This window comes from Globicephala melas, chromosome 17 (assembly GCF_963455315.2).
Source record: "Globicephala melas chromosome 17, mGloMel1.2, whole genome shotgun sequence".
NCBI lineage: Eukaryota > Metazoa > Chordata > Mammalia > Artiodactyla > Delphinidae > Globicephala > Globicephala melas.
Window position 1 is genome coordinate 70,218,057 of NC_083330.1, and position 12,088 is coordinate 70,230,144.

Sequence of the window (12,088 nt, forward strand, 5' to 3'; positions counted from 1 at the left end):
ATTGTACAAGGTGATTTCTTTCTTAAAGTTATTTTTCTAAATTATTGTATAGTGATGTTCAGGGCAGCTACAATAAATCTATTAGGAGGTTCCATAATCGTTTTAGGCTTCAACTTAGAAACGTCCTAATTCTGAATCCTATGAAACCCATGTAGGTTCTGGAAATTCAGTAGTTTCCTCTGTGCCCCTGGCAATAACATATGGCAGTGGGAGTTGAGTTTTGTCAGGTTGCACCCTACCTGTCCACCTCCTTCATTATCACACAGACCTGGCTTTGCTCATTTTAAAGATCCACGTTTTACTGATGATTCAATCAGGTTAAAATGAAAAAAAAATGTTGCATTTTTTGAAGCTAATTTCTTTATAATGTCTCAAACCATTACGGCATAAAGCTTAAAATAACAAGCATATGTCCATAGACATAACTTTAAAAAAGAGCCTGGTACGGTAGAACTAATAAATCTATTGAGCATAGGATTCCCATGAGCATATAAACAGGTTGAACATAAAATATGCTCGTTCTATAACCAATTTTAACACATTCCTGTTATTCCTATTTGAACATTACTTTCAGAGGCAAAGATATGCATTAATTGTAAATATATGAATAATTTTAATAGGAGCAAATCTTTATTTTTTGAAAGCTAATTTTATTTTGGGGAAACATATCATTTGTGGCCAAAGCTATTTTGCAAAACCTTATAACATCCACCCAGTCAGGATGTCCAAGAAACTCCTTTATCTTAACCTCCTCCAACTAAAACTCATGGTCTCCACCTTGAACCAACTTGCTTTCTTTTCTGCATCCCCTATCCTGGGATTGGTATCATGTTCCATAAAATTTATTGTGTTCAATGATGTCTTCTGAAAATCAGGATGAAGTATTAGGAACTACACATGTAAAAGATTTTCCTCTGAGCTTCCTATAATTTGAATTACTCTGTAGTAAAAAATTTATTTGAAACAGCAATTTATAGTTTGAAAAAAGGAGAGTCAAAGATGAGAATGCTAATGGTTTTCAGAAACCATGGCCTTGTCCACAAACACAGATGTCAGTGAAAAGTGTCAGAAAATCACTTTATGTCTAGAATCATTTTATTTCTTGTGGGGAACAATGAATTGAGTGTGGCGAATAAAGCTAACTCACTTTGACCCGTGAGTCTAACATAACTATTTCCATAAGAGCGTATGGAAAAACCCGAACAAACTTTTTGGCCAACCCAATATTTTAGACTCTGGAATCCCATGACAGAAACTCTGAAAGAACACTTGCAAGTCAGGATGTGTCTGGGGAGAAAAAAGCTCCACGTAATTCAGAGACTGGCTAGGTGACAACCAGGGCATATGGCCCTTCCAGTTGGTACCTGTCTTTGGTTTTCCGTCTCTAGGCGCAGCCTGGCTTCCACACACCTCCGTGTCTCCAGGAAGGCTTGGCGCTGGGCCCGGTCTGACAGGTAACTGATAAAGATTCCAGCCGTGTTCATACACATGAATAACACTGCCTGGGCCACAACCTAAAACGGAAATACAGACATAGCCTGGTCAGGTGGTTAAAACAAGAGCTGTTTGCAGGCAAAGAGAAAAAGTAAATAAATAAAAATTTCCAATCTAAATCTTAAGGTAGTAATCCAAATGTTAAGTAGCAGGTTAGTAGAACCTTCATTCAGGTCTTGGGGTCAACTCATCTCCTCAGACCTCCCTCAACCACTCTATCCAATTTAAAGCTTCTCTCTCTCCACGTCTGAATTTGAACTCGGATTGGAAACCTCAAGTAACATAGGGCAGCTTCTTCTCTCTTCCTCTTCTTAAGGGGTTGGGGAACCAGGTGAGAAGAAGAGAAAGAGATGAATAAAAAACAGGAAAGGTGTTAGCTGAATGGTACTACTGTATTTTGACTTTGGTACCTAGTTCTTCTTGAGTAGCATGTAGGTCCTGATGTTCTTAACTCAAGAGAAGATGTCATATTTGTCTACTGCTTTCCATCTCCATTGCCATTACCCATCTCCTAGGCTCCAAAATCTCCTGGCTGGACTCTTAAATTAAACGTTGTACTTTCACATTTGCCCCCTTCCAAACTTCTCTCTAGTGAAGAAAAGCAGGCAGATTCTGGAAGGGAGTCAACACTTGGAAGAAAGAAACAGCACAGTGTGGATTTCTTGCTTTTTATGGCGTTAGCTTGCGGGCAGGTAACACTCAGTATAGTGTAGGGGAGAAAAACTCCAACAGAAAACCCCGGTGGCCTGAAGAAGCAAAGAACAGAGTTCAGAACAACTATGGCTGCTGAAAAGTGAGAGGAAAAGCCCCCAAAGAAGAGAACCAATGAGGGGGAACCTTAAATTCCTATATAAACTCTTCCCTGAACCACACATGCACAGGGCAGACAGCAAATGATTGAGTTGATGATAAAAGAATTGAGCTGAGATTTGAACTGCATTTCAAAAGACAAAGATTGTCATTTGATGCCAACCAAGTTAACCACTTTCTAAAACACAGCACAGCAAAACAAAAATCACAGTTTCCAGAAGAATGTAAGAGAACAGAGAGTCTTAACCACATAACATCCACAATGTCCTGAACATAACATGAAATTACGTGGCATGGGCATATACAGAAAAATGTGACCCCTTCTCAAGGGAAAAGATAATCAACATAGACCTGTTCTGATCTGACTTGGGTGTTGGAAGTAGCAAACAAAAATCATAGTAGCTCTTACAACTTTGCTCAATGATATAAGGGTAAATATGCTAGTAATTAGTGCAAAGATAGGAAATATCAGCAGAGAAATAGAAACCACACACACAAAATGGAAATTCTAGAACTGAAAAACACAATACCTGAAATTAAAATTTTACTGAATGATATTAACAGCAGAATTTAGATGACAGAAAAAAGAGTCAATAAGCTTGAAGCTATATCAACAAACCAAAGACAATATGAAGAGCAGTCAGAGTAAAATGTTATATATAAGGGACATACTCTCCAGTTATGATAATGATTTTCAGTTAGATAAAAGAAATGCATTGCTAAAACATAATGACATAAAAAGTTTGCAAATCAAGACAAAATAAAGCTGGTTTTGCTGTGTAAATACATATTAAAGAGAATTTAAGGAAAATCATTAGAGATAAATAGGGTCACTATGTAAGTATAAAAGGTTTAATTCCTCAGGAAGATATCAGAAGTATGAACTTGGACACATTTAACAATATGGCCTCAAAACACCCAATACGAAGTAAGATATAAATCTATGGAATTATTTATAAATCTACAATTATAATGGTCTATTTTAACACAATTTTCAGCAGTTAATAAAGATTTTTAAAAAATCAACAAAGATAGAAACAACTTGAAAAGCTCATACAATTAACAACCTTGAAATGGAACATGGTATGCAAGTTTAATAGTACAAATTCTTTTTTAGGCACATACTGAATATTTGTAAAATAAGATTTTATGATAGGACCTGAAGTTAGCTTAGCCTCAGCAAATTTCAAAGAACTAGTATCATGTAACCACAGTCAATGACTACAATAAGATCAAGTTACAAAGCAATTTAAAAGATAACTAAAAGAATACCATGTGTTTAGAAATTTAAAATACTTCTAAATAACTCATGGATCTAAAAATATATCATAATGGAAAATATGTATAGCTAAAGAATAATGAAAATACTACTGAAAAAAACTTAGTAGTCCTCACCAAGGAATATATAATAATAAATGCTTCATTAGAAAAAGAAAAGTATATATATATAACTGATTCAGTTTGCTGTACACCTGAAACCAACAAAACATTGTAAATCAACTATACTCTAATAAAAATTTTTAAAGAAAGAAAAAGAAAGGCTGAAAATGAATGTGCTAGCCATTCAACTTAAAGGTTTAGCAAAACCCAAAAAACAGATAAATCCAAAGTATGTAAAAGGAAAAAAATAAGAAAGGAGCCGAAATTAATGAGATAAAAACCAAATATAAAATACAGAGGTTCAATAAAGTCAAAAGTCTTTTTTCTGAAAGGACTAATAAAACAGTAGCACTTCTTACAAGCTTAATAAAGAAAAAAAGGGAAAAGGTTCAAACAAGCAATATTAAGAATAGAAAATTAGAATTTAAATATATGGCAGAAATTAATAGATAATAAAAATATATTATGAAGTTCAATGCTAATGAAAATCATAAATGGAATTACATATTTCTTAAAATATATCTTTATCAAAACTGACTCAAGAAGACAAGAGAAAAATTAAATAAATGCAGTCCTAATTAAATACCTTTCCACAAGGAAAGCAACAGGTCCAGATGGCTTCATCAAAGCATTCTACAAACACATGTTGAAGAAATAACTTAAATATTTCATAATCTCGTCCAGAGAGTAGGAAAATAGGGAATATTCTCCAACTCAGGTTATAAGGCTAGCAGCATCCTGCTACCATAACCAATAAAGTTGGTGCACAAAGGTAATTAACAGATAAATCTCACTCATGAACATGAAAGAAAATTCCTACACATAATATTACTAAATCAAATCCATCAATACATAGAAAAAATAATTCAGTTTGACTACATTAAATTTATCCCAGGAATCTGAGGATAGTTTAACATTATCCAGTCAACTAATGCAATTCACCACATTTACAGCTTTAAAAAAAACCATATAATCATCCCACTGAGATGAAACAGCATTGATGAAATTCAATATTCTTTCATTTAAAAAAATGTGGCGATTAGGAGTAAACTTTCTTAATCGCTATGTAGAATATCTACAGAAACAAAGACAAAAACACCTAAAATGAACAACTTACTCAATGATAAAAGGTTAAAAACATTTGCTTAAAGGCCAGGATGATAGATATCTCCAAATGTATTCAACATCATTCTCAAATTCCAGCGATCTCAGTAAGACAAAAACAGAAACAAAATAAAGGTGATAAAACTTGGAAAGGAAGAAATACACTTTCATTTTTGCAGATAATTATCTATGTGGAATATCTGAAAGTCTCTACAGAAAAATTACTAGGATTAATAAGAATTTAACAAAGATGTTGGATATAAAGTCAAATTAAAACGCTAATTGCATTTCTAATGCAACCATGATAAACAGATAGAAAATTAATTTAACAGAGAAAATAATGAAATTGAATTTAAAATAATCAAATAAGACCCAGATGGAGGGTTGTACACCATGTTATGCTGTAAGATGAAAGAATTGCTATAGTAAAGATTTCAAAACTTGGTAGGTATTTTTACCCCCAGTGGAATTCAAGATGATTCTAAAATTTGTATAGAAGATCAAAGAGTCAAGAATACATAAGATATTCTTATGGGGTTATATGTATACGTATAACTGATTCACTTCATTATACAGCAGAAACTAACACAACAATGTAAAGCAATTATACTCCAATACAAATGTTTAGAAAAAAAAGAATACTAAGATATTCTTAAAGGAGAACAAAATGGGAGACTCGCAGTACCAGGTAACAGACTTGTTATAACATTGCAGTGATTAAGACCTCATGGTATTTACACGGGGATACACAAATTGACCAGTGGATGTGAATAGAGAGCCCAGAAACATAAACACACAAATTTGATAATCGTGCTTTGTAGTTATAAGGAGAAAAGAGGGACTTGTGAACAAAGGGTGTTAGAACAGTTTGTCATTCACTTGGGAAACAAAGTAAAAGTAAATCCCTGCCTAATCCAATACAGAGAAATACACTGCAGGTGGATTAAAGTCTTAAATATGAAAGGAACAAATATGAAATCTTAGAAGACAATCTAGGAGAATACTTTTACTACTGTAATGGATTTTTAAAATAAAACGCAAAGAATACAAACCATAAAAATAGATGAATACATTTGATAAAATTAAGCATTTCTATTCATTGAAAGACAACATAAATAAAATGGAAAAAACTGTAAGAAGAGATATTTGCAACATTTATAACTAGCAAAAATTAATTTTCAGCTCATATGAAGAACTTATATAAATCTATAAAAAATAAAAACAATCCGATAGAATACAGGGCAAAAAATAAGCAGGTATTTCCAAGACAAGAGACTATCAATATGAAAATAAGTGTAAAAATCTAGGAACTCTAAGTTAAAATCCATACCCATTCCACATCTACCTGGTTGGCTCCAGAAAGAAAAAAAAAATAGTAGGGTGTTATCAAATCAGCAAGGATGCTGTTGGCAAAGTGAATTGGCACTGCTACTTAGACTCTGCACAATGTTTAATTTGTACATTGCTAAACTGCACCTTTCCCCTCCATACCCAGAGCCATCTTTGCAAATATGGCCCAGGAGACATGCCCAAGAATGTTAAGAACAGTATTTTCTACAAGGGCTTGAAACTCGACGTAATCTGAATGTCCACCAATAGTAGAATGGATATTTTAGGATGTATTAAAATAATTAAATACTACTCAGCGGTGACAATAAATCTATTATTGTATGAATCAAAATAGATAAGAAGAGAAAACAATATTGAAAAAAGTGTGATCCTAATGACAATAAGTTCAAAAACAAGTAAACTAAAGTAATACATTGTTTGTGAATATATGAGCTAGCACATGACTCCACTTTTTACCCGTCAAATTGTCAAAGATAAACAATTTGATAACACATTACTCTGGCTAGGCTGCAGGGGAAATAGTCACTCTTATACCTATTTGGTGAATCCATGAGTTTGGCAATATATATCAAAATTGACACTCATCAATTCATACTCATCAGCTCAGCAACTCCATTTTGGTGTAGCTCCAGGTGCAAAGGTCAAAGGCTATCCCAGCATTCTTTGTAAAAGCACACAGTTGGAAAGAATCTAGACGGCCATGAATAGAGGACTGGTTAAATTATAAAGCCATACGACTGAATATGTATGTAGATAAAAACATGGGAATTTTCTGTATACTAACACAGAACATTCCAATATATACTATTAAGTGGGGGAAAAAAATAAAGGACTAATATTTCCTATCCTTTTTCTATGCATAGACTCTTTCCTTAAGGTACTGGATAATTCTGGGGACAGAAACTGAAGCCTAAATTTATCATCTCTACCGTTTATAGTTTTACATGTAAGTGTGGTACCTATTCCAATACATAGATTTTTAAATAAATAGATTGATAAAGGTACTGTTAGAAAAGAGAAAAATGCAAACTTCTCATCATGACAATAAAGCCTGCTTGATCTTCAAACTCATTTCATACCATTTCTCCTCTTACTTGTTTTGTTGCAACCAATCGGGTTTACTTTCTATTCCTCCTCTAAGTATTTCCTCTCTCTGGTCCATTGCAAAAGCTGTTCCTTCTGCCTGGGACATTCTTCCTCACACTTCTTGCCTCGCTGATTCCTCTTATCCTTCTGTTCTTGGCTTTATTAGTTTCCTCAGAGAGGTACTCCCTGGTCACTATATCAAAGTAGGATTTCCCTGCCATTCTTTATCCCGGCACTCTGTGCACTTATCACAACTTGTAACTATATATTTATTTGCACACTTGGTTGTCTGGTGCCAATCTGTCACATTGGATTATTACTTCTAATAATGCAGGGATGACATTTATTTTAGCCCTTGATTGACACCTAGTACCTAGCACAGTGGCTAAGTGCTCAGCACAGTGCCTGTTAACTGTTCAGCACCTAATAAGTGCTGGATATTTGCTGAATGAGTAAAGGAATGGGTTAATAGCTTTCCTATGCTTCCATCATTATTTACAAGATATGATGGACTAATGATCTTAAAATAGCAATAATAATGTAAAACACCAAAAATATCCTTGACAACACTAATAAATATGTGGGAGCTAAAGCATACGACTTTATAATAAAGGAGGGAAGCATTTCTAGTAAAGGGATGCTAGCTATTAACTATGTAAATACTACCCAAATTGCTTTATGGCTTTAACATGATTAACAATCAAAATCCCAAGTGAAATTTTCCTTTGGAACTTGGAAGATGACTTAAAAGTGTATCTGAAAGAATACATGAATTAGAATACTAAAGAAATTCTTACAAAAGCGATTACAGAGGGTCCTTGCACAGCCAGAAGGTAATGTATACCATCATGGGACAATAATTAAAACTCTGTGGCAATAGTGAAAACCTCAACTGAAGAATTAGTGGAATAAAATAGAAAACATAACGAGTTTGTATATGATCCAGACAGCTCAACGATTCAGTGGAAAAAATAATTGTCAGTAACAGGCTGATTTGTCATTTATTGGAAAAAATGGCTTAGAGTCCCCTCATAGTATATGTCGAAATAAATGCCAATGGAATAAAGACTTAAATGTGGGAAATGAGACTACCAAAAAGGGAAAAGAAAATAAAAGGGAATATTGCTCTAATTTAAGCAGAAAAGCTTGAGCCGAGGCTCAAATTAAAGGTAAGTAGCGGTTTTTTTTCTTTTAAGGTATTTATTTATTTATTTATTTATTTTTATTTTTGGCTGCGCTGGGTCTTCGTTGCAGTGCGTGGACTCTTTGTTGTGGCGCACGGGATTCTCTGGTTGTAGCGCAGGGGCTCTAGAGCGCACAGGCTCAGTAGTTGCAGTGCGCAGGCTGCTATCTAGTTGGGCTCTCTAGTTGTGGTGCATGGACTTTAGAGCACGCAGGCTCAGTAGTTGTGGCGCGCAGGCTTAGTTGCTCCGTTGCATGTGGGATCTTAGTCCCCGGACAGGGATCGAACGCACGTTCCCTGCATTGGAAGGCGGATTCTTAACCACTGGACCACGAGGGAAGTCCCAGTAGTTTTTTTTAAAACACTTAAATCAATCTGATACATTGCTGATGTGGAGGGACTTTCCTAGGTATTTCTGGAAAACAAACTGGCAACATGTTGCAAAATTTACTCATTTCTTTTGACCCAGTGACCCAACTTCTAGTTATCTATCTAAAGGAAACAATCAAATACAGGATCAGAAATTTCTGTTAAGGGATGTTCATTGAAGCTTTATTAATGAAAGTTTTTAAAAATAAATAGAAACTGCATATTTTTAACAGCAGGGGAAATGGCTGAATAATTGAGGCGTATACAAGGGAATATAAAATTGCATTAAAAATATTTAATGACGTGAGCAAACCTTTATGATACGTTAAGTAAGCTGTAATATTTAAAACTGTATTAAAACACTAATCTGTAATTTCCGTGTGATCTTAATGCTTAAAATAAAAGGAAATAAATATATACATATATTTGCATGTATATGTCCATGCATAAGTGTGCGTGTGCGTGTGCGTGCGTGTGTGTATTGAAATAGGAGGAATAGGTTACTCAGACAAACTTACTTGTGAAGATCTAACAAGGCAGAAAACAAAACAAATCAACAAAAAAACAAAACATAAGGAGTCAAGATCGAGAAGAATTACACCCAAACAGGTGAGCCTGGCATCTGCAAATTCCAAAGGAGGTGACTGAGAGTCTCAGAAGCAGAGCAGAGTTCAAGACTCAGGAACCAGGGGAACAAAAGCTGAGGGGAGGCAAAGTGGAGACGGTGGAGGAGAAGAGAGTCCAAAAACAGCCACACATGTAGGCACTTGATCCTTAGTCAGTAATTGACTTCACAAATATCTTTACTGCTGCATTTTAGTATCAAATAAATATCTAAAAATACCTAAATTGTGATTATTGCCTTTTTAAAGTAAATTTTATGAAGGAGATGCTATTCCATTATAGCAGCTGCAGATCAGTGGTTCCATGAAAGGGGTGGGGGGACATTGTTATGACTGCCTCAGATTGATTCTATTATGTAATCCCTCCAACCTACAACTCTCTCTAGACCCCTGTAAGCCCCACCTGTAAGCCACCTCTGCCCCAGAGCTAAGATTCTGAACGTGAGACGCTTAAGAAACATTTGTCGATCAATGCTTTATTTTTCTACCCTTACATATCTGTAAACTGCCATTAACAAGTCTTCCTAACCCTTCACTACTAAATAATTTATCCGTTCAAAATGATGTATGGAGCAAGTTCTATGTGTCAGGTATGGTTTTATGAACTGGCAACGTGCAAAGGAGATAAAGTTCAGCTCTCATTCCAGTGGTGGGAGACAGGCAATAAACAAATAAACAAATAAATGAAGGACTATTTAACACATGGTGGCGGTGTGTGTGATAAATACTAAGAAGACAAATATAGCAGCATAAGGAGGATAGAAAGTGATACAGTAGGGATGGGGCTGCTCCTTTATAGGGAGTTCAGAGAAGGACTCTCTGATAAGAAGATACTTGAGCAAGACCTGAAGAAAGTGAGGGAGTGAGTCATGGGATATTTGGGAAGAGCAGTTCTGGCAGAGAGAACAGAAAGTGCAAAGGCTCTGAGGCAGGAGAAGCAAGAAGCCCACTCAAAGTCCGCCATGGCTGGAGCAGAAGGGATACAGGAGGCTGCAGGCACCTTCAGGAGACGAGCCCTGAGAGGTAACAAGCAGTCAGACTGTGTATGGTCTTGCACATGATAAGAATATTGGCTTTTAAGGCATGGGAGAATCCTGGGTACCGGGAGGTCCCCAGCCAGTCATGCATTGGCTGCTATGAGGAGAACAGACTCTAGGGGGTGCCAGGATGGAGTCAGGGAGAAAAGCTAGAAGGTTTTCAGGAAAATACCGCTGGGAAGAGATTGTGGGCTTGGACCTGGGTGGCAACTGTGCAGCTCGTGAGATCTGGTCAGACCCTGAATATATTTCAAAGGTAAAGACAAGATTCACTGATAAATTTTGTGTAGATGATAAAAGAGAGGAGTTGAGTGTGACCTCCAGAAAATTAATCATTCTGACTCCACAGGTCAATCATCTGGGAGAGTTAAAAGGATGCAGATTTCCCCGGGCCCTATTCAGACCTTCTGAATAAAAATATCCAGGGATGAGGCCGCCTGGGAATCTTTATTTCTAGAAAGCTGCCAGAGTCATCTACTGCAGTGGGTCCATGGGCTGCCATAGGGAATCACGCGTTCATGAAAATGGTCTGAAGATCACAGATAACACCACCTTTTGACCTCCTTTATATGTGTGCATCGGCCTGTACTGTAATAGGGAAGAACAAAGCCGACCCCATATTAGGTCTGTTTCTTTTACTTTAACCTTTGTATTCTGTTGCTTTTGCTTGGAGGTAAGAATGTTGCCTATAGCCTGACATGTACAGGACAGCCCATTCTCAAGGCTCTGACCTTTAAGAGTGTAACGCTTTTCCATTCATATAGAGATAAAAAGTTGCAGAACAGAAAATAACGTTTGTTTGGTTGGAGTTTTACAGTAACATTGTGACCTGACCTAAGTGGACAAAGGATTCCTGCACCATGAAGTCTGCAACACCCCACATTGCCCCTCCCTACCTCAAAAATGCTTTGCTGAAACCCTTCAGGGAGTTTGGGGTTTTTCTGGGGCGGAAGCCACCCATCTCCTTGCATGGCCCTGCAGTAAACCTTTCTCTGCTCCCAACTCGGACGTCTCGGTATTGTTCAGCCTCTCTGTGCCCCGGCCACAGGAACTTGTGTTCGCTAACATTACTAAATTCTGAGCTGGCGCAGGGCAGACACCACATCCATTGTATCTCGTCTCTTAGCACAGGGCCTGGCATTGTAATACTCAACAAACACTTGTCAAATCTAATTAACCTGACAGTCACATGAGTGAATTCCAGTGACCCACCTCTTTGGTGTAGTTTTGTGATGACTGGGAAGAGGGAAGTTGTCCCTCTGAGTGGGAAGACCTCCACAAAGTCATCCAGGGCAGGGTGAGTCCCTCCTCACCTTCCCCCATCTCTTCCTCCAAGCCCTGGAGATGGAAGGTTCTCTACGTGGGCCAGGCTGCCCCTTTCTTTCCCGGGACAGTGGCCACAGTGCCCACACTGTGGCCAAAGCCAGGGAGTTCAGAGCAGGAAAGGCTCGCACAGTCAGCTCCCTATTTGGGGCGGGAAAGGCTCGCACAGTCAGCTCCCCTATTTGGGGCGGGAAAGGCTCGCACAGTCAGCTCCCCTATTTGGGGCGGGAAAGGCTCGCACAGTCAGCTCCCCTATTTGGGGCGGGAAAGGCTCGCACAGTCAGCTCCCCTATTTGGGGCGGGAAAGGCTCGCACAGTCAGCTCCCCTA

At 37.2% G+C, this 12,088-nt stretch overlaps 1 protein-coding gene across 3 annotated transcripts in view; it reads right to left on the bottom strand.

Moving 5' to 3' along the window:
- ADCY8 (adenylate cyclase 8) overlaps positions 1–12,088 on the bottom strand; it is a 219,017-nt gene that overhangs the window by 168,499 nt on the left and 38,430 nt on the right. For all 3 annotated transcript variants that reach the window (XM_060286929.1, XM_060286928.1, XM_030875821.2), the window contains exon 2: positions 1,365–1,514. In XM_060286929.1, the coding sequence (XP_060142912.1) occupies positions 1,365–1,514 (150 nt within the window). The remainder of the gene's footprint in view (positions 1–1,364; positions 1,515–12,088) is intronic.